Source organism: Metopolophium dirhodum, chromosome 1, assembly GCF_019925205.1.
Source record: "Metopolophium dirhodum isolate CAU chromosome 1, ASM1992520v1, whole genome shotgun sequence".
Classification (NCBI taxonomy): Eukaryota; Metazoa; Arthropoda; class Insecta; order Hemiptera; family Aphididae; genus Metopolophium; species Metopolophium dirhodum.
In genome coordinates this window covers 29,443,759-29,467,947 of record NC_083560.1, presented here as the reverse complement: position 1 = coordinate 29,467,947, position 24,189 = coordinate 29,443,759, and the positions used below count along the sequence as shown (strand labels likewise).

Genomic DNA, 24,189 nt, shown 5'->3' with positions numbered 1-24,189 from the left:
TAGAAGTAATTACTTCGGTTGGTAATTTAATTAAATTACAACCGACTATTGAAGATTATTCAGTTATAAAAACATTTTTCAACATTTTAAATAAAGATTTGGACTCTGAAGTCAAAATACTTGCATCAATAAAAGATATTCCAATTGGTACATGTACTCACACTATTTATAAATGGTTGGATTGGTTAATGGCTTCAAATAGGAAAAATATTTTTACCAATTTCTACGAAGCCATTACCAAGTTCGTTGTTATACCAGTCACAAGTTCTGGTTGTGAACGGGCCTTCTCCAAATTATCTATTGTTAAATCGAAACTACGTTCAACAATGTCACAAGAACGTTTAGAATCACTTTTATTTTTATTCGTTGAGCAAGAAATGACAAAATCAGTAGATTTCAATACCGTAATTGAAGAGTTTAAAGTTTTAAGTCCTGTAGAAAGAAGATTACCATTATAATATTTTTATTTTTATTTTTTATGTTCTAACGTAGGTTACTATCCATTAGGTATATAGGTATATACTTTATTGTAAAAATATATCAACATTTTGTGAAGCACAACATTTAATCAATATACATTTTTATGAATTGATATTTTGCATTAAATTTATCCTTTTTTAGATTGAGGTTAGGTTAGATTTGCTTAGGCCCATATAAGGGAAAGCGGCCGAATTTTCTTCATGGCACACCCCATACAAAATTCCTGCGCACGCCTATGTTAAGATCATTAGATCTATACACACGAAATGTATGATTTGAATAAAGTCGACTAATGCATTCAAGTTCGACGTGACCAGCATACTCGCCATCTAGGCTCATCAACTGTTCGTAATCATTAGAATTATAAATAGGTAGTCTATACGAAAGATCACCAATGACAAATTCTTTGTACACATCCCAATTATTTACCATCAAGTTAACCACTCTTAATCGAATATTTCGATGTTCTTCTTCCGTAAGTTATACTACTATTTAATATTCAGTCTATTCTTACTTCTTACATAGTTGTATGTTTAAAAACCTAATTCTTAATAATTTAATTGTATTATGAACTTTAAATAATTCATTCATTGTTATAATAATATAATAGGTATTTACTTTACCAATGTTTATTTTTTATTTGTTTGGATAAATATATTATTAATTTCATTCAGTTTTGAGAAACAATATGATAATTGATAATGAACATTTAAATGTAAATACCAAATATATTATAAAATAAAATAATTATTTATTGAAAGTAGGTACTATTAATGTGCTAGTTAAACTATAGAGAAATTAACTAGTTTTATTAAATATGCTAAATTCTTATGCTTATTAAAATTTAAAGGGCTTATATTGGTGTAACTGTGCATTGGCTTGACAGCAATTTGGAAAGACACAATAAAGCTTTAGCTTGTAGGCGAATGCTTGGACGACACACGTACGATAACATAGCTGAAATTCTGGATAGAATAGTCAATGAGTTTAATTTACAAAATAAAATTACATTAATTGTGACAGATAATGCATCAAACTTTGTAAAAGCTTTCATGTATGTTTTAATTTTTAGTTTCTCAGTTAAATTTTCAATTAAACTTCAAATGTGTACTTATTATTTTCAATTTTGTACTTAATAACAATTTAGTATTTACTTAGTTACTACTAGTTAAAATATACATTATTATTTTATATTTTTAATGTGATATTCTTGATGTTGGTAGGTTCTTAAATAATTTCTTAAAATATTTTTGATTTGTTTTAGAATTTTCAATGAGAATTCTGAAATTACTGGAATTACCCCAAATGAAGATGAAAATGAAGAAGTTGTTAGGAGTGTTGAAATCTTTGATGTATTGGATAATGTTGTAATCGATAATTTAGATAGTTTGACTTTACCTCCTCACCAACGATGTGCTGCTCACACATTGAACCTTATTGCAACAGTAGATATTTTAGCAGCTGAAAATGATGTGGCTTTCAAGAGGCTTAATAGACACGTGTTTGGAAAATGTTAATCACTGTTCAATAAGCAAAACCAATCTAGTCAAAGTGCAGATCAAATTAAAGCTATTCTTGGTCGTTACTTACTTACTCCAAATGCCACAAGGTATATATTATTATATTAATTGTTAGTTGATAATTTAATTTTTAATTGTTTTTTCAGTCATAATTTTACTTGGCCTACATAATATTTCTGACTATTTTTTGTAAAATATGTTTTTAGATGGAATTCATTTTATGATTCAATTAACTTGTTGTTTGAAAATATTGACAAAATGGATGAAGTCTGTGCTAAACCTCAGGTGCCTTTTTTTACAAAGCCCCAAGATGTCGATTTTTTAAATGAATATTGTAAGGTAATAGTTATTATATATCCCATATAATATGAGTAGGTAATGTATTGCATTTATTTCAATAATTTTTAAAATATTTAAGTGTATTTTCATTTTTCAGGTAATAAAACCTATTGCTTGAGGTTTAGATGTCTTGCAAGGAGATAAACAAATCTGTATTGGTTTTTGATTATCTACTATAAGAGCATTAAGAGCAATCAATAGAGCTTATGATGGTATAGGAAACCTTAAATATTGTAAACCTTTAGTCCAGACTTTAAATATAGGACTATCTCAAAGGTTGACACAATCATTATTCATTACTATATATAACTTATAAGATATTAATTTTAAAATTTAACTATTACTTATTAGATTCCAGCGTTATATCACTTGTGATAATTGTCAAATGGCTGCGGTTTCAGTTCCAAAGTTTAAATTGAATTGGGCAAAACCTCAGGAAAAGATTGCTATAAGACAATGTTTAATAGATTTTTTATTTGAAGACATTGGTGAAGAAGACTCAGTACATACTACTTCTACTTCACAAACTTTATTATCAATTGAACAACATACAGAAAGTGAATCTGAAGATGATTTCTTATCATTTAGTGTTACTCCTACTTCTAATTGTAATGAAATTAATATTCAAATGTTGGTGGATAATTATTTATCCAATGCATCTATAAAAACTCCTAATGACTTACCAATACAGTTGAAAAAAGCATATTTTAAGTTTAATACAGCCATTCCATTATCAGCTCCAGTGGAAAGACTTTTTAGTGGTGGAGGGCATTTGATGGATAAAAAAGAGGCAAAATGGCTGACAAGAATTTTGAGATGACGTATTTACTTAAGCATAACAAATATCTTAATTGTTAATTGTTAATTTTAATAACATTGAAATTCTTATAGCTTATTTTATTTTACCAAAAGTATGGTAATTTCCTGTTTGTAAGTGTTAAGTTGACAATTTTAAATTATAAATTCTTTTTGTTGTTACTATTATTATAATTATTATATTATATATATTATTATTTATTATTATTACAGTTAGTAAGTGCCTGACTGAATAATGCTATAAATAAATCATAAAATTTAAATATCAAATATTATTTATTTTTGGTATTATAATATTTTAAAAACATTTTTATTTTGGTTTGTTGTTACTTAAGGTACTAGGTATTTTTTGTTTCTATTGTTTAATAGGTACTTATGAATAATTTTTCTTATAAAAGTGTATAGTAATTAGTAATTCAGTGTATTTTCACTTTATAGGGTTTTCAGTATTTATGATTTTATTATTAATTATACTAGTTAATCAAACAGTTTTTTTTAGATTTTTAAGGATAATTATCATTATGGTAGTTTTTTAGTTTTAAACTTCTCTAAAACTTAATATATATTATAAAATATAATAAGTCTAACTAGGATAGTAGACTTACAGTAAAATGTATACTACTACTAATAATTAATATCTTCTCTAGACTCTAACAAGTTTAGTATAATTTAAAGTTTATAAGTTAACCTATAACTTATAAGTTTCTGCTAACAATGAAATATAATAATAATTTTAAGTTGTATGTTTGCACAGTGCTAAGCGTCTTGGTAAATGTCCGTACCATTTTTTTTTTATTTTAAAAGTCACTAGTACCTATATAACTTTGTTAACTTGACAATTATTGTAAAATTTGTATCATTTATATTAATATAGTCGTACATAATTTAAATACAACAATTTATATAACTTAGTAACATAATGCACTTGGACTGGTATCTTTTAATCTGTTAATTTTCAAGAGGATACAATTTATTTTCAACCCTTTCATTTATATATTATATATTATATACCTACATCTTATTTTTTTTGTAGTTCCGTTTACCAAAATATTAACATATTATAAAATGAAATGAGGAAAATTCAATTAAAAAAAAATAAAACAATAGATTACTAATAACAATATTTAATATGGATAATCAATTTTACATCAATTTTTCTTTTTCTTTAGAGTAGCAGTACCTACATAGTGTTTTTACATTTAACTGCACAACTCAAACTAACTAAGGCAAATGATCGTATAGTAAATAAATAATTAACAATGAATTCTTTAATATTACAGCAAGATGGGAAGGATATATTTATATCATTACATAATTTATCTATTATAATTTTTGAGTTATTATGCATAATATAATTTAAAAATGTCTTATAGACGATATCACAGTTTAAAATTAATTGAAAAACAAATGAATTTGGATACATCAAGCCACCTTTATCCAACTGCTTTACATAATAATTATAATTTAATTTTGAATCCTTTAAAGAGTTTTTTTCTAGAAATATTTTACATTCTTCACATAATGATTTTTTAAGCAATTTATTTACAACAGCTCCTCCAATAAAAAATAACATATTTTGATCTTGCACATTTAAATAATAGAAAGATCAAATTCAGCATTTATATTAATAACAGGAACACTAGAATTAACTTTTTTCACTTGGGTTTTCTTCTTTGAAAAATAGTCAATGAGGAAAACGTCAGTGTCAGAACAGTATGAAGATTTTTTCACATCCGAAACGAATTGAGAAATTGTTATGATTTTTAGAGCTCTTAAACATGCAAGAGCAGATGGTGTTGTTCCTCCTCTGCGACGAACTTGTGAAAATACATTTTCCAAGGCTACTTGATTGAATCGGTGGGTTAGTACAAAATCATAACCACACATTATCAAATAATCTGTTACATCTATTACAGATAGGGTTGATAGAATTAGACCGCAATTTAGAGGTCTCCAATTTTTACCAAATGATATACCTTCAAAGATGTTAATTATTTTATATAAAAACTGCGCTTTTCCGTTTTATTGCGTTTGGTGATACTTGTTTTTCTTACTCTTGAATTCATTAACTGGAACCACTGATGCACTCGCCTTATAAACCAAGCAGTAGTAAGGGCTTCTTCGTGAATCAGTTTTAATTTTACTGCTAATTCTAAACCTGCAGCAGTTTTCAATGAAAAAAATTGGATTGCAGCTCCTACATTCATCTTATCAAAATTCGAGGGATTGAGATCTTCGTTTCTAAGATGATGAAGCAAGCGAAAAGGCTTTTCCGCAGATACTTCTGCTTTCCAAAGATCATAAATATAAACTCCTGACACAAATGAGGAAGGCATTTTTTCAAATTCTTGCAATTTCTCAGATATATGAAGTCCTGTGCGAAGTATTGCAGTTTTCAAGTTCTTGAGCAAGTGGCAAACATCCGAAATTATATAAATACTATAATTGTTACACTGAAATGTATTTTCTCGATCACCATTTGGTTTTATTGTCACTCCCAAAAGAGATCACAATCCTCTATTATTAGAACCCATATCTGATGTAACAGATAAAACAGTTAGACCACAACTTTCAACAAATAAAATACTATCTGTAATTAATGTCTTCATGTGTTCTCGGTTTGTTGTCTTATCAGTCACTTCACAGGCAATAACCTACTTCCAGTTATTTTTAACTCCACGAGCAAGAACTACTGTAATGTGATTGCCTAATGTTATTCCATTGTTCCCTAAAGTTACATGCCCAAAGTATTTGTGTAAATTTTTATCATAATCTCGTTGAGTGGAAATCATCATTTCATCTACAGATAGGGCACAGAATTTATCAAGATCATCCATAAACTGAACTTTCTGAATGAGTGGATCCTTCATGTGATTGTAAATACCTGTTTGTAGTGGGTATTGTTGCAATTTACGGTTTAATGTGCTGTATGAAGGTATAGGAAATTTTGTTTCGTGTAAGTAATTATACCACACTCACACCAAGACTGAATCTTAGCTTTAGTGATTTGACAATAGTTTCTTTAGACCATTCATGCATTTTGTTGGTTGACAACGCCATAATTTGGTCTTTATTCAAAAATGTTTCTAACAACTTTGATCGATCCTCTAGTTGTTGTTTAAAATTTTCATTTGTCTGTTCTAGATATTTAACAAACTGCTCATTTGCTCTTTTTAAATGGTCGTTTTCCTTTCTCAACACTTCATTTTCCATTTGTAATGACTGTAAATAAAAATAAAAATAAAAAATAAATTAGTGTATGGCATAATACAAAGAAAACACAATTAAATGTATTGTTTCATAAATACTACCAAATCACATAGGTAGTTAGTTTAATATTTTATTTTATGATCATACTTACAGACTGCAATGACTGCATACTTGCACCAGTTGTATTTTCAATTTCATTTGGTTGAACATTCAAAGGAGGATCAAGTATCTAAAACATTAAACTATTTATTCAGTAAATAATTAAAAACATTATTTTATTATTTTTTTGAAGGGAGACTGTAACGTAGCTACATAATACTACATATTTACTTAATTAAATTAAATATTTAACTAATAATTGTGTGTACAATTACTAAATTAATTTAAAAAATACTATAAAGGGAATTAAAAGGTTGCTTTAGGTACTAAATTATTATATATTTGTATTCCTCACTGTGTACCTATACATTTTCAATTGTGGTGATAGTCCAAAATCATAGAGTAATAATATAAAATACATTATTTGGTACATTTAATTCTTGACAAGAAAGAAAACAAATTTAAAATAATTTAATGTATTTTGTATAATGCACACCTTGTATTTGGATTTACTTTTTGTCATTGTTCTCTTCGATGGATTTGGAACATTAAAAATTGTAGGAATGGCGTCCCATTTTAATTTAATCCAGCCATCTATCCTTTTTCTTTCAAATTGGTTCTCTTCAAAATGAACCTGGTATTTAAAAAAAATACATTAATGGCAGCAACAACTGATTAATCAAAATAATGAATTAAACCATAAATATTTACGTATATTAATTTTAAACCTTGATAAATCATAAAAATGCAGGTAGTGTAATTAATTTAAATGTGCCCACATATTTGTTAATTATTTGAAACTATGATAATGTTAATAATTTTTAGGCTAATTCGGTAGATTTGTATGAAAATTTACTGTAAGAAACTACGTTTCTATATTTTTGTGTTACTCTAATAGTTTTAATAAACAGAAGTACCTATTTAATCACTATTGAATATCAAATAATACTTACTTCACACAGACGAGCAGATTCTGTAGGTTGCCATTGAGCTCTTCTGGTATTATTTATCCAAATTTTTCTGCGTTCAAGTTGAGCCGGAAATCTGAATAGACGTATACCCTGACTACTTTGATTCGTGCAGTTTACGGCAGAACACGACATTTTAATATAATATTAAGATCTGAAGAAGTCAAGACGTAAAGAAATTAATCAGATAAAATTAAATGCGTACATATTATTATGTTGTTCTGTGATTTTGGCGGTATTTTACGGTTATCTAGAATATGTTATTGCAAACAAAATGGCGGATGCTCATACTCACATATTATAGAGCCTTACTACATATTATTATAAGCTACACTTCTTTATAGATTGTGCCGCGGTAAGTTAAATGTAAGTACGTAATAAATTTATTATTAGTTATTGGTTTGTTGCCCCAAACTCACTAATTACATAATCTACATGATTATACAGAATAATTATTTTATACAACGTTTTTATAAAAAAATTTAATTTTTAAATATTTCTTAACCTTATAATTTTTTAAGTTTTTTCTTTTTTGAATGATAACATAGAGTTTTAATCAATAATGTGAGAAATATATTCCTCTATTTTCTTTTATTCCATTAAATATTATTACTAGTATTAACTCATTGGTGCTATTCTTCTAGTATTGCGAGCAGTTATGTACCTAAATTGCCTGTACAACGCCGTCTTCCTCGTGTATTGTTCAATTAATAAAACTGGATGAAAACAAATTATTATTATTATTATTATTATTATTATTTTCTATGCTAATAGCCATAGTTGCCGATGCTTAGGATCAATAATAATAAAAAAATTAATATAACAAATTATTGTTATCGGCTATTGTTATAAGAATTGACTTGCACGTGTTTAAATGTGCAATTTCTTTTACGTGGGTAAGCAGTTGGAAAATTGTGAAAACTGGCCCATAAGTATGTAACGATCGTGGCTAGAATTTATGATATCACACCAAGCAAAAAAAATCATAAGCAAATTAATTATTTGAATGTGTAACATATTTTATTGTTTTATCTCAACGAAAATTAGTTAGCACCTACTTACATTATAATCGTCAATAATATTATTATGATATGTTTAGTTTTATTTGACAATATAATTCATTTTGAAGCGTTTCTACTAATTTGTAATTTTTCTTACCTACCTATTAGTTATTATTACAAACAATACGTAGTATGAATTTACCTATGATAATATGCATGAGGCTTGGAACTTAAAAAGTACTAAATATGCATGCACTTATGGACTTAAAAATAGTACACTTATAATTTGAAAATATGCACTTATTTTTATTTTTACTTACAGTTATCATTAATATAAATATTTTCTAAAGAATATTTTTATATTTTAGAATTTGTACTAAATATTCTAATAAAACCAGGAAATTGTATGTCAACTAAGAATTTGAAAAACACGATACAATAATACCTAGTTAAAACTTTCAAAATTAAATATTTTGTTATAAACATAATATTATCATTAATCGTAAAAAATGCAGTAAAAAATGGTAAAAAATGAGAAATCTGCTCTTATTAGTCTACTAGTCTTTCTAAACACGCTAAGTTGGTAACAACACACAATACATTTTCAACGAATTAACATTACATAGAAAGAAATTTGTATATACTAAAGCACCTATGGGGATTATTTTTTCAAATGCATGGATTATTTTGTACTACTTGAAGAGTGCAATGTGTCGATACAAACTTCTGTTATACAAATCAGAACCTACCCTTTTCTACTAAAAATAATTTAGGTGAAGGGCAAAAATGTGTAATACTTCTGTCAACTGTATAGTATTACGCTATTACCTACTCTGTAAATAAATAACCTTATTTTCAGTAGAATATTTAAAGAAAATATGTAGATGATTTAGTTAGAAGTCTACTCAGAGATAATATAAAAGAAAATTAAAATTATTTAAAACAATTTTATTCAAACATTTTATCAAAAATGTATAAGATACTTAACAAGTGTTTATGTATTATAAATTAATATGAATATAATATATAACAGCCAACAATGAGACCACATATAGCTTATGCAGAAACATCAGTTCTCAAATGTAATGGCATATCAACGACCATTGCACCATGAATTACCTCAACACTTGTTGGCAATGTTTTCAAAGTCCATTTGTTGGTATTAGGATCGTATATTTCTACAGAATCCAAATTCATCATGTCCGCCAAAAACATACAACAAACCATTCAATGTGACAACGCCTATATTGAAAATGAAATTTAAATTTAATAAGTTCATTGGAAAGTTTTTCTTAAAAATTTTTTTTTTATAATTACTTGGATGAAATCGGCATATGTGCATGTCAGCTATAGGAGACCAAATTTTAGCAATTGGTGTATAGGCCTCAACACTTTTAAGAATCACCGTACCAGTAGATTCCTGACACTGACCACCAACAGCATACATTAGACCGTCCAAGACTCCTAAACCAGGGGCTCGGCGATTTGTAGACATCTGTGCGACTGGTGTCCACGTGTCAAGGCTAGGATCATACCATTCAACAGATCTCAAAGAAGATGGGTGGTTATGACCTCCTACCTACAAAATTTAATTTAATTAAATGTACATATTCAAAACTAATAATTAAAAATAAAAGTTTACCATATATAAAAGATTATCGAGTACTGCAACACCAGGGTCCATTCTACATATTAGATATCAAACGCCATTTTTGAATACTTACGTCAAACACCTCTGCACTATTTAAAGGAGAAACACCAATTGCTCCGCCAACCTAGCATTCAATATTATTATAATTATAAATAACACAAAATAAGTTATAGGTTAGGTTATTTATTGGTATAACTCACAGCATATATACAATCATCTAATACACCAACAGCAAAATTGCGATCGACTAACATGTTAACTGTTGATTTCCATTGGAGTGATTGTGAAGATAAGTCAAGCATTTCAATTGATCTTGAATTAATATATTTATTAGCCAAGGCAAAAACTAAATGTTCTTTTATTAAGGCTAGACGACATCCTCCTCCAAACTGCATACTCATTTCTATTTTTTTATACAATAATTTGGTTGCTGGATCATACCAGCTTGTATAACACATGGCAAGAAGAAACTGCAAAAAAAAAATAAGTAAATATAATGGCATTGAAAAGATAATTTGAAATCTGAATTCAGTAATACTTTAAGTCCAGTCTGTCTAGGTGAATTACGAATTGTTTGTGACATAGTAATGTGCCGTTGTTTCTTTAGAATATGGAAATTTAAAACTTCATTGACAAAATCTTCATCTTAAAATATTATAAATATTATATAAGATTATAAATTTACAGTAAAAGCACAATGCCGAAAAAAACATACATTTAGGATTATTTTTAAGAAGAGGTTCCTCCTCTACTATTATTGATAAATACTCTTGGGGTACTAACAACCAACGGATATGTTCCATTAATTTAGGCAAACTGTCATATCTACAATCTAATTCATGTTTTACCCAATTAATAACACATTCAAATATCTGCAACAAATAAATATGGTTAAATTAATATATAACTAAATCAAATTACATAAGCAAACATTTTTTTTCCTTGGCGCAAAGAAGTACTTATTTGTTAAGATAAAAACAAAAAAAAATATTTCAGGGTATTGCTCAAAAATTAAATATACATATTATGTTTTAAACGATTGAACTTATGAATAGTGAATAATTACATAATATGGTGTTAGTTTGGGGTTCAAGGTTTTTAAAAAATACTATTTTTCTTCGGGCAAGTCACGGTGTCCGGAGAACAAGTGCCGCCATCCCCCCACTCGGGGGGCATGGCAGAAACCTACAGGTGCCCCATTAGAAATTCCACCAAAACACAACACACACATATACCAACCTACCCAATTTAAAAACCTACAGTTCCCTCCCCCACACCCAATGGCCTATGTTGCCGTGAGTTATCTAACAATAAAAAAAAAAAAAAAAACAATCATGTGATGTAAAATAGATACTGTACATTAAAATATTATAATTTAAGTAATTAGAAAGAACGCAGTCATTCTTTATGTAATCCACATACTAATTAAAAAAAGTACATAAACTTTTTATTAAACTGAGTTAAGTTAATAATTTTTTCAAGAATAACTTTTAACTTATCGAGTCAAATTTATTATTTTTCAACTGTTAACTTCTAAAATATCATCTTATGTTCTCTTAACTTAAGAGGACTCTACACAGACATATTTTGTTGTCTACGTCTTAAAAATGCGTAATATACCAAATGATACGGTCAGCAAATAACGTTAAGCTCTGTTTGTTTAAAAATTAGAGTGAATAACCTCTTATAAAATTTAAAGGTGTGATTATAATCTAGGGCAACTTATGGATTTTTATTATATTTTAATTGTTAAGCAAGTTGAGTATTTTAGAATTGTAAATTGATTGTACATCTTAATATAATATTCATAACTCCCTTTAAAATTAAAATATTACAAAAAGCTTAGATGATGCATATGATCTAATTCAAAACTCCATAAAATTTTTTTAATTTTCAGTAAATTTGGAAGAATTCATAAAAAAACAAATCTTTTAAAATAGTTTTGTAGAAACTTACATCTTTCAGAATGTTTCTTTATTAGATACGTGGAGTACTGTTAAATCATTTAGTCTTGTTTATATCATCACAATTGTTTTTAGTTAATTTAAAAAAGAAAATGAACAGTTAAGATAGAAATTCATACATTTTTTTCTTCAAACCGTAAACTAATGATTTCCTATCAAATGATATTGTCATGATTTTATTTCATAAGCATTTAAAAATCATAGTTTAAGGTTTGAAAATTTAAAACAATATTTCTCCTCAATATGTACCTATTTCATAGTGTAACTTAAAATTAAAAAATTGCACATACAGTCTTTTCAATAGATATTTTAAGCTCAAATTTAATCTAAATTAATTTTTATAATTCAAAAATATAATGATAACTATTATATAGACTGACAGACCTAGTTTTAGCTCACAATCATTTTTCTTATACCATCGTTAATCGTTATATATAAATTAATTTATTTTGGAATAAATGGCAATCTGAAATAACTATTTGGGTAAATATTATAATATAAATTAAACTTAAGAATAGTATAACAATATATTATCTTCAATATTATATCATTGAATTCAAATTTAACACATCCATTATAGTTATCCACACGACTCCTCATGCGTACAGCTGACCAGTACCCTCTAACCTACCTTTTTCTTTTTTTAAATTGTATGACCTATGGTAAGTACACCGTAAACACTACATAAAAATCCATATTGTGTTGGAGTTTCTTTACTACATCCTTTTATTTGACACATAGCCTATGGCTATCAAAAATTAAACAATTATATTATATACCTACCATTATATTATGTTCGGTGACCATGATTTCACCAGTATAAATATTATCTACCAACAGTTGTAAGATGTTGGAGTCAAACTCCCTTAAATTTACAACACATTTATCCTCTTCGGCGAAACTGGTGAACATCGCACGGAAATATGGACTAGCTGATATTAAAACAACTTTATGTGCACACACTATTACCGTCATCTGTTTCTAACTTAATATCACATAACACTTCTTCTCTAAAAACATAAAACTCGTTATTATTATTTATTTTGATAACAGTTAAAATGACTAAAACGTAATAGGCACCTGCGTAAACTTTGTAGGACTTCAAATAAACTGTTAATGTGACAGCTGTTTATGTATCTGTATGTATGAGGTCTGTATGTATATGTATTTGAGGTTTACATCCGTTAGTTTTCAGAACTTACTTTTGGCCACTTATCCATGGTAAAACACGTTTTACAGAATCCATCTCTTTTACGGACATTAAGTACGGTAACTATACACGAGTACCTAAAAACATGATAAAATATTTGATTCAATATAATACACATATTAATATTATGTATGAACTTACCTATTTTGTTTTGTAGTTAACATCAGTTAGTGTTATACGTGTTTAAAGCCGTGTTATATTATATTATTCTGTAGTCAATAGAAATATTACAGAATAAGAATTATGTAGACAGCATAATATAACGTCAAGAACATAATATTATTTCTTATCACTATAATATTGCCGTCGCGGCGGAATGCAGCAGATTGCCGTATGCGACTAATCGACCGGCTATCGTTGGGTTATCAATTATTTTTCTCATCTCTTTATCACACAGATAATGAATACACTGATGGAGGGCGAACTATAATATTATTCTAGTTAGGTACGTCCTACCAACTTATATAGTTAGATCATATTATTAAATAATAGTAATAATAATGCGAAATAAAAACTTACCTATGAAGAGGGCCGTGGATTGTGCGAGGCCGGCTTGCCCGCGGAAAAATGAACGATCTCGAATCCATCCCGCGGAAAACTGACTTTAATAGGTATATATAACTATATGTATTATGGATATCGCTCTTCTCGGGTGTCTACAATACATTATAATATTTTAATAATACACCGCTGCAATAAATCAATATATTATTATATTATTTTTTTAAGTTCCACCTTTAATGCCGCCGTATTTATCGTGGCGTATTGTAGGTACCTACGTGCCTTTGTCGTTAAAGAAGTATGCAATAACCAATCTGGTGACAGCAACGGGTTACTACACTTATATCGTTATTCAAAGGTTCCTCACCACAAACCTTTCCGCCTAAAGCAATATACACTAAATTGTCACAACATTATCATTTATCATATTATGCTGCCGTTATCACTACACTCTTGTATTATCATTGGGGTTCTGAAATTTCATGAAATTTATATCACTAAACTTTTATGAAATTTTTCATATTAATGAAAGATAAAAAACAAATTTTAATTTAAAACTATAGCATAAAGTACAATTAACACCTCCAGTTAAGTGTCACCGTAAAATGGGGTGACTTCAGACACAATATGAGGCGATTCCGGAAAATACCATGGTTTTTTAGTTATCTTATAATTTAAGAATACATGTTTAATGAAAGTTGAAAACTTATAGGTACCTACTACACTTTAATATCTATTATAACCTTCATAGAAAATAATATTTATTGATGAAATAATGCTCCATAGTACATGTTATGGAGGTAAATACAAAATATTATAATTTTGGATTTTTAAATTATATAACTGATAACTACTGAAGCACAACAACAAATAGACATGATATTTCATTGCGGTTTTCGATAACCTACTCGTTTACTTGTCTGTATTAATAAATATAAGTGCAAATTGTTAAGTTATTTATCTAACACTGTATTGTTAAATCGACTGAATTATTACGAAACGTGGGACGACTTCGGACAACACATTAACTATGCCCAGATCATAATATGACAAAAATATAGGAGGTCGTTCGTATAAGAAATATTAAAAATTTAGTGACGCTATCAGATATAAAAAATTGACAATAGGTTAGACAAATAAAAACTGAAAAATAAAAAATAAATTTTAAGGTGATATTTTTATAGAAAAATAAAGAATTATTTTTTTAGAATATTAAATAAATTAGGTATGTTGTATTTGTGATAAATGTATGAGGGGGTTTTTTTTCAATTTATTACATTTTTAAAAAAAATAACTATACTGTCCGAAGTCAACCATTTCAATTATTATAACATTGGTTTTTTAATTAAATATAATATGTGTCCGAAGTCTCCCCATTTCTTACATCTACATTAGTGTTGAATATGAATCCTGGCCTGATCTATATATAAAATCTTAGGCGACAGGTCAAAGTTAAATTAACTTGGGTAATAATAAAAATGTAGTAAGCTGAATAATTTATGCCCTGTTTGATAGGTGTTCACATAGTTTTATGACACTACACAACACTAAATCACAAATTGTATACATTATATATTTTTTTCGTTATTCATAATAATTTTTAAATAATACTAGTAAGCAATGAAAACTAACAAGTACAATTAACTTTTAGTTAAATATCAAAATAAAGAGAATAGGTACTGAATAAGAGATGATAATTGATATTAAATTATATGTTATTGTGTACGAACTTATAATCACAAATTACTATCAAGTAGAGTACTGTATTTTATTACCTATAACCTAGTGAATATAATCATTATAAATATTTTATTTATTTATTCTAATTAATTAATATTCATTCTGATTGTAACAAAAAAAAACCACTGTATCCTATACATGTTACATAAAAATAAATTTTGATGTTTTCTACTATTAGTACAATGATTATCCACGAAGCGCTACCGTACAGCATGCATAGCATCTATAATACAAGTCAGTTTGCCATTACTCCTCATGGTATAGGCCAGACCTCAACACGAAACAAATTATATTTTTTCTCATAATACGATAGCCATATATTTTATTTCATATAAATCAAGAAACATTGACATATTGTATTGCACTAGAAACCAATACACAATCATACTACATTATGTAGGTACTGCTCTGTTGGTTTATATTAAAATAGTGTATGATTATAAATAAAGCATAATGTATTGTATAGTTTATAATATTATGTTAACAACAGAAAATAACGGCCATTTCTTGTCTTCAAACTCAAGAATTATCGCAATAAAGAATTCAATTAGAATTCTTATATTATGAATTAATACGAATAGCAAATATGTATGTTTTGTAGTTGCTATTTGCTTATGGTGTCCAGCAAGGTATTTAGTTCAAAAATAGTCAATATTACAGAGAAGTATTTAATTAACTGTGGTAGATTTTAATGTTTATAATACTATATATTTTGTATAGCCCTGTAGAATTACAAAACAGTACTTATAGTATTATAATATATACTTTAGTTCTAATGGATAAAGGCTAAGGATATTTCATATTATAGCAATAAGACTTAATGTCACGTTTCTGTTGTCTCTGTCTTACAAAGGTACAATGGCAAATTCAAGTTCAGCAAAACCAATTTTGTGTTTCTATCTTTAATAGTAAATATTACAATTTCAAAATGTTCATAAATCACTTAGAAATTTAAATATAAATAAAACCCTAAAAGATACCTTATTTTATATTCATATCTTTAAATTTTATATGTCAAAATTCACTCTAATGTCTAATATTAGAAATGTTAACCACACACATTGATTTTATTATGAAGTATAAAATATAGTCATTTTGTAAGATTTTTTTACCCAAGTCATTAATTAATTATAATATTGTGAAGGGCCTACAATAGTATTCTTAGCATATAGTTTTGTTATACAAATAATAAATGTTAATTTGGTGATACATTAAATTAAACTAACATATAAATACAATATAATAAAAACAAATGTAAAAAGGTCAAACAACTGATATTAGAACTGATAGTTAAACACTTATTATTAGATGTACAATTGTATCAAACAATACAATCATTACAACTACCATATATTATAAAATACTGACGCCTGCCGCTTCCAAATTCTGTATACTATTTTCTGACATGTGAATACATAATATCAACAGAGACTAAATTTTCGAGATGTAGTTTATGATTATATTTCTAACCCGGTAATCCTAATCCAAACTCATCTCAGGCAAACAGCTAAAATATGCGAGTGAATAACAGTTAACTTACTATAGTAATAAGTAATCAAATTATGTTTGTTAAATCCGGAAAATTAACTAAGGATTAGGCTTAGAAATTATCAAAGGAAATTTCAATGAAAAAAAAAGAAAAATTATATGATAACGATGAAAATACCTACACATCAAAAACATTTTTTAAATCCTTTATGCTTAAAAGTGCTACCCGAAGAAACAGTTGTAAATTTAATATTATTGCTGACTCTAAAAATCTTTCAAAATAATACCTTGTGTACCTATTAGTAAATAGTTGTATTAAACAATAGTCTATAGACTATAAAATATATTCTTAAATTAGCAAATTGTATTTCTCTTAAAAACAGCCGAATCAGGAGTTATAGTCAAAAAAACATTAAAAGTGTTTGCATTGGAATTATTTAATCGCAAGAAGTTTTACAATATAATATCTATATCTACATTTCTGAATTGCCGTCTTCTAGTTAGTTATCAGATTCTTCACTCGTTTCATCCAATGTGTCAGATTCATCACTCGTTTCACCCAATGCGTCAGATTCTTCACTCGTTTCATCCAATGTGTCAGATTCTTCACTCGTTTCATCCAATGCATTACATCTATTCTAGAATATAATTAATACATATTAATATTAATACAACATAAATGTTAGTGTAAATAATATAAGATTTTACTATAATTTATAATTATATAAAAATAAATATATAAGATAAAAATAGAACAAGCTTGGTACGTTTTAGTATAAAAGGTACATATTAAAGTTTTAATAAAAATAAATAAATATCATATATATAAATAATAATTATATATGGATATCTGGAGTAATATTTATGTGATTTTATAGATACTATATTATATTCTAAAACAATATGAAAGTTAAGTAAATACTAAATAGCTATTTATTAAATTATTACATTTGAAAAGCTTATATGGCTACATTCTAAGAAGATAACTTAATAATTTATGATTGAAAATCCTGAGTAATAACTAATAAGTAATAACCTATACTGTTATATTTATGCATTCAATTTAAGTATATCATTTACTGGCTATTCATTTGACATAAGACAGTCTTTATTTCAGGAAACTTTAACATTTTCAAAAAAAGTCTTTTACATACCTAGTTTAAAGTAATAAAAAACAACTTTTTAGAAAATACAATAATTTTAAATGCTCATTTGAATATAATAATCTTATATTCCAAAGCAGAGTAATACCATTTATAAAATATAATTTTGGACATGTAGTTTGTTAGTTTTAACTTATAAGTATTTAAAGTTAAGATCAGCAGTGGCTATTTTTAAGGGATACTTTAAAATTTAGATGTACCCCTAAATTTTAAATACTTACAACTCATAAATTAATCAAATAAAATACATTTTTATACATCAAGATACTCCAAAAATTATTCTGTTTTAAAAAAAGAAATTGAAAATGCTTGAAAAAAATTAAAAACAATTAATAAACAATAAATAAAAAGTTTTTGAAATAACTAGAGTATTACATTAAATGGATCACCATGTATAATAAACATTCATTATATAATAAAATAAATTATACTGATAAGTCGAACTGTTTGAATATTTTATCAATTCTAATATCGAATTTAATGTAAGAACAGTATTTTTTTTTTTTTTTTTTTTTAATTTTATAAATATATTAATTAGTAGGTATTATATGTTAAAATAAGATATTTATTTAAAAACCCGTTTGTATGAAGTTTTAGTATTTTAAATAGGTTACCTCTAAATCCCAAAGTATAGGTAAATCCTGGAATGACAAATTTGAATAGTCATTAACAACTGAAATTAAAAACAATATAATTTTAATTTAAAAACATAAAACATTTTACATATTATATTAAATAACATACACATATTACAGTAATTCTTATTATTTTCTTCTATAATGTATACAAATTAAATGAACAGTTCTGAATGCATTTTGTAATATTCAGATAAATTTTGAGTTGATAAGTATTTAAAAAAAAGTGTAAAATTAAAAATATATAATGTATTAGTATTTATATTAATATTTTCTATTATCATTACATTATAATAATTATCAGTATAGATAAATATAGTATATTAAAATAAATACCAAAACTCTACTCAAAAAGAGAAGATACATGTAAATTACTTGATTTTATTCACAAATGCACGTGATACCAGACTTCCTAAGTTGGACTTAAACTGTCGCACTAAACTGATGATTAAATTTACTGTGAACGAAAGTTAATTAAGTTCACACATAGGCACTTGCTACAGTATCTTCTCTTTTAGAACAAAGTATAATGTACTATTCAATAATAGAACTACTACAAACTTTGTTCGGAAGGTTGATCTTTTGTTGTTATGTAAACTAGTGAAGACTTATTTCCACAACTTTTTGAAGTGAAACTGGAAAAATTGCGTTCGTCATAGGATGGCAAGCCATCCAAGAATTCGGCTATAGACTGAAATATATAAAAGTATAATTAAATATTGTTTTATCTTTGATAGATTAGAAACAAAAAGTGATTCTGAATCTTACTAGTATATTTAAAAATAACAAATTCCAAGTGCTTGGAAAACTAATAGCTAATAGTTTATGTATACAATTATGATTAAAAGTATTATTTATGATGTATATAGATACAACACTGCAGTGGCATTATAAGCAATTTCCGAGGACATCTAGAGCTTTAGAGCAACCATGATTCGAAATTTCAAGTTCATATGTATTAGTTTAAGAACAATATTTATATGGCATTCGAGGTTATTTTTATGGACTATATTATTATATTATTTTCTCCGACTATATAAACTAGTTGGTTTATAATAAACTAACTAGTTTATATGGTCAAAGGTTATTTTAAACTTGTATAATACTATAATGCCATAATCTTAAAAAAATTCTGCAGTGCAGCGCTTAATTGTACAGCGGCCAAGTTTTGAAATGGATTTACCTCACTAAGCGGAATGCTGATAATGTATAGTTGTCCGACCTTAACTTATTGCACTTAGTGCATTCGACAACGATCTGGTCGGTATGATTGTACTATTATCAAAATATTCAAATGTGACATTATTAATTTTATATTATACCTAACCTAACCTATCTATTAATTTATTTATTATTATATGTCAAATATACAATAATTTGATGTGCTGTAGATTCAGTTTTTGTCTACAATCTTCTCAAACCAATCCCCAATCAAGAATTGCTACAGCAGAATGTAAACCTGATACGACCTTTAACGGAACGTGCACACCATATTTTATTTATTGTGTGAGGTATGGTATCTTGTACTTACCATGTCGGAAGCTAAGATGTCTAAAATGTGCACGGATAACTGTGTCTGGAAACCGTTCTAGAAAATCGAAATTGTAGTTGGTGATGACTGTGGTGATGACAGTTAGGTGATGACTGATGACTGATGATTGATGGATAACTGTATATTATGGTGGTGTTATTGTTAAAATGTGCGGCGGCACTGCATGTGGTCGTCAGGGTAAATAATTGAAGACCGCGAACGAGTGATCGGAGTCGCGACAGACTTTCGCGATTTAACTGACAAGTTGGCCACGATCGTACTTACGTGATACGTCTCGTTGCGGGAGCCGAGATCCGTCGTTCGCAGAGATCGTATACGCTTTTCGTCGTCGGACAAGATGGCGGGAAAAGATCGCTAAGTTTTTCGCGTGTCGACTGTCGAGAGTGGTGACAAGAGAGAGAAACGGGCCCGAGCAGCCGGGACGCCGGTAGTGTAGTGGTGGGTCGGGCGGTGGTGCCAACCACGGCAGTGCAGCCAACGAGGAGAAGTTTTGTGGTGCTGGTTCACCACAATACCATAATAGAACAATATAGAAGCGAAACTTGATCAGCTGATTGGGGTCTTGGTTCGGAAGTCTGAACCTACGAAAAACACACGATTTAAGATAGTATGGTTGCCCAACGAATCTAGAAAAGTGTCTACCGAAATGAATCTCCATTATCAGTATTAAACAGCTGGATTCCCATACTTGAAAAGTGTCTACCGAAATGAATCTCTATAATCAGTATTAATGTTAAATTAAACAGCTGGAGACTTTTTTTCTGATAGGAAAGTCAATCTAGTGGGTATTTTTTTTTGGGGGGGGGGGGGGGGGGTAGAATAAAAAAAATTGAGTCATTTTCAAAAACGTGGTTAAAAACTGAAAAAAGTAAGTAATAAAGGAGGGCAAGTGATTGTCCCTCTGCCGTACAGTAGGTTACAAGTGGGTCACTGTATAATGGATGGTATTCAATTTGAATTAAACTATATAATATCATTGTATACGAAAAGTGATTCTGAGCGTTGATGGTTTGCCAGCGTGGATATTTTATATTATATTTATATTGTTATTACTTATTATTAATACGGTAGCCGGAAAGTTGAATTAATATTGTAAAATTTCCAAAATAACTAAAATCGTTATTGTTGGTTATTTAATATGTAATTTCCTCCAAATTTGAACATTTTATATTTTTGAGATTTTTTGGGTTTGTTGGGAACCTTGTTGTAAGTTTTCAATCCTTAGCTATGAAAGTTGAACGTATTATACATTTTTAACTACAAAACCATTTTTTAATTTTCAATTTGATAAATGTTGTCAAAAATCTAACTTTAAATGCTTACAAAAAAATTGTGCTTATGCATTTTTACACTGCTATTTAACAAATATATCAGGAGCTTTGTAATAAACTTTGATGATTTTTGGCCAAACAAAAACAATTTTGTTGTAATTTATAAAAAAAAAAATTTTAATTTTAAATTGCACCTAAACATCTCAAAATATTTTGAAAGTTTTATCAAGTATAGGAATATATGATAGAAATTTCAAGAATCTACAGTTATCCGTTTTTGAATTATAACATATTTCTTATATAAATAGCTACATAAGAAGTCGAGTGAATATCCAATGTTGTAAAAATTTGAACTTCAAACGCTCATAAAAATTTAATTTGACTTTCTTATAGACATTTTTTATAAAGGTAGATAGTCTTGTATTACAAAATCTTAGAGTTAAAAAGAAAAATTTTAAGGTATTTTTAACTCAAAATAATTTGCACATTTTCGTGAGTTTTACGCTTTTTTTCAAAATTTGATTTTAAATGCTTACCTATGAAAAAAAAATTGTGACTGGATTTTTAATATTTTACACTTGTCACTGTAACAATATATAAGAGCTTTGTATTAAATTTTCAAGTTTTTTAACCCAACAAATAAAATTTTATTGATATTCATAGAAAAAAAAACTAAAAAAATTGGAAACTAAAAATGTCAGTAAACAGTTCAAAACAAATCAATATTTTTTGAAAATTTTACTGTGTATCAAGGTGATTTTTTATCGTTGAAACTCATTACTTCAAAAAGTATTGATTTTTTTCCAAATTTTTTTTTTTTTTAATTTTAGTTATATGTATTTCTTCATTTGTATAAATGTTTTATATTTTTCACCGTTATAATAATTAAGCAAACTACTATCAAATTTGATTTTCAAATGGTAACTTATACTTAAAATGTCATAAATTAATAAGGCTATTTTTTATGAATTATCACGTTTAAATTGTCATTTTTCGTTAATCCGTTGATGAGATATTGTTCTTCAAAGTTGGGTTGTTTTGGGAGGTGATTTTGTGTGTAAAGTAAATGTGTTATACCGCGTCAGTAGATACCGCAGTTATTAGGATTTTTATGCCCCAGGGCAAAAGATATTACATTTTAAAATCAATTCAAGTAGGTGCAGTAAGTTTGAGTTGTGCCCCTAAATGTATTGTATAATATCCATTTAGCTGGGTGTCCGCCGTTCGCCACACGGAAGGTGATTTCGGCACTAAAATGATAATATAAACATTCAGTGAAATTTGCATGTCATTTGTTTAAGAGTTATACCAAAATCCAAAATCAATTTTGTCAAAAACCGATTTTGCGTAAACATTTCCGTTTTTTCTTAATTTTTCTTTTCTTCTTCCCTGCGCTTTCAAAAACTATTAGGATTTTTGAGATTTTAGACCCCCTAACGTATTTATTTTTCCATCAGAAAAGATACTGTTGAAGAAAATCAAAGCATTTTCACTGTCCTAAAAGGTGATGACAAATACAAAAAAAAAAATTTAAAAATTTAAAAAAATAAAAACACATTTTATTGTAAAATCAATATACTGTCGCTCCACTCAGAATCTAAAATGAAAATTTCCACGCAAAGCCAATTTTCAACAAAATCGATTTATAATGAAATAACAACCGTATAGATAGGTACATGAAATTGTCTTACCGAATATTGGAAAAATATTTAGATTATATATCTATATATGTACCTATAGCTATATATGTAATTTTTTTTAATTGCTGTTGGTAAAAAATGTTTTGGTAGGGCAATACACTTGAAAGTGTAATTGGTACGGTTCCGCATAAGTTGTTAACAGTGAAATTAAAAAAAAGTTGAGCGTAAGTCCTTAATAATTTTTTACGACTGTCTGAAGTTAGAAATTTGACGAAATTCATCAGTCTCGAAAGTTTGCAAATTACTTTTCAGTTAGAAATTAATAAAACGTTTCAAATGTAAGTGATGAAAAGAAAATTACAAAAATTGCAAATTATAGGTATTGTAGTTAAAAATGTATAAAATGACAATTCTTTTAGTTAAATATTGAAAAATTAAAACATAGTTTTTCATAAGTAGTTGATATTGTAACCCAAATCTCTAAAAATATATTCACACAGTTATTTTTATAAACATTTTAAGTTCAAATTTGAACAAAATTATATGTACAGTATTTTCTAGGTTATTTATTATGTTTTACTTTTTATTTTGTGAGAGTCATATTATTATAATACCTATTAAATATTCTTCATCTCGATGATCATATAACTAACAATACAGTTGAGTCTCGATAACTCGAATGTCAAGGGAGATAAAAATTAATTTGACTTATGTATATTTCGAGATACATAACTCGAAATTTTTTAAAAAAATTTCCATGGGACAAAAAAAATTCGAGTTATTGAGACCCGACTGTATTACAATATTATAGCACAGACTTCTATACTACTACACAACTACAGTGTTAGTCTTTGTATTGTGTATATGTCATCACATTTTAGGACAGAAAAATGCTTGGATTTTCTTCAACAGTATGTTTTCTGATAGGAAACATTGGGGGG

The 24,189-nt window shown here is 27.4% G+C and overlaps 2 protein-coding genes and 1 pseudogene across 2 annotated transcripts; all 3 read right to left on the bottom strand.

Annotated features, from left to right (window-relative positions):
- Nucleotides 1–4,368: 4,368 nt before the first annotated feature.
- On the bottom strand, nt 4,369–7,699 carry LOC132936659 (peroxynitrite isomerase THAP4-like). Its single transcript, XM_061003422.1, has 4 exons — nt 7,418–7,699; nt 6,961–7,098; nt 6,517–6,594; nt 4,369–6,377 (listed from the first exon to the last, which is right to left on the bottom strand). The coding sequence occupies exons 1-4, from the start codon at nt 7,565–7,567 to the stop codon at nt 6,120–6,122; spliced, it is 624 nt and encodes a 207-aa protein (XP_060859405.1). The 5' UTR covers nt 7,568–7,699; the 3' UTR covers nt 4,369–6,119.
- A 1,790-nt stretch (nt 7,700–9,489) lies between these two features.
- LOC132935767 (kelch-like protein 2) lies at nt 9,490–13,823 on the bottom strand (annotated as a pseudogene).
- Nucleotides 13,824–17,406: 3,583 nt separating this feature from the next.
- On the bottom strand, nt 17,407–20,744 carry LOC132935981 (DET1- and DDB1-associated protein 1-like). Its single transcript, XM_061002630.1, has 4 exons — nt 20,317–20,744; nt 19,347–19,476; nt 18,765–18,823; nt 17,407–17,625 (listed from the first exon to the last, which is right to left on the bottom strand). The coding sequence occupies exons 1-4, from the start codon at nt 20,317–20,319 to the stop codon at nt 17,488–17,490; spliced, it is 330 nt and encodes a 109-aa protein (XP_060858613.1). The 5' UTR covers nt 20,320–20,744; the 3' UTR covers nt 17,407–17,487.
- Between the last annotated feature and the right edge of the window lie 3,445 nt (nt 20,745–24,189).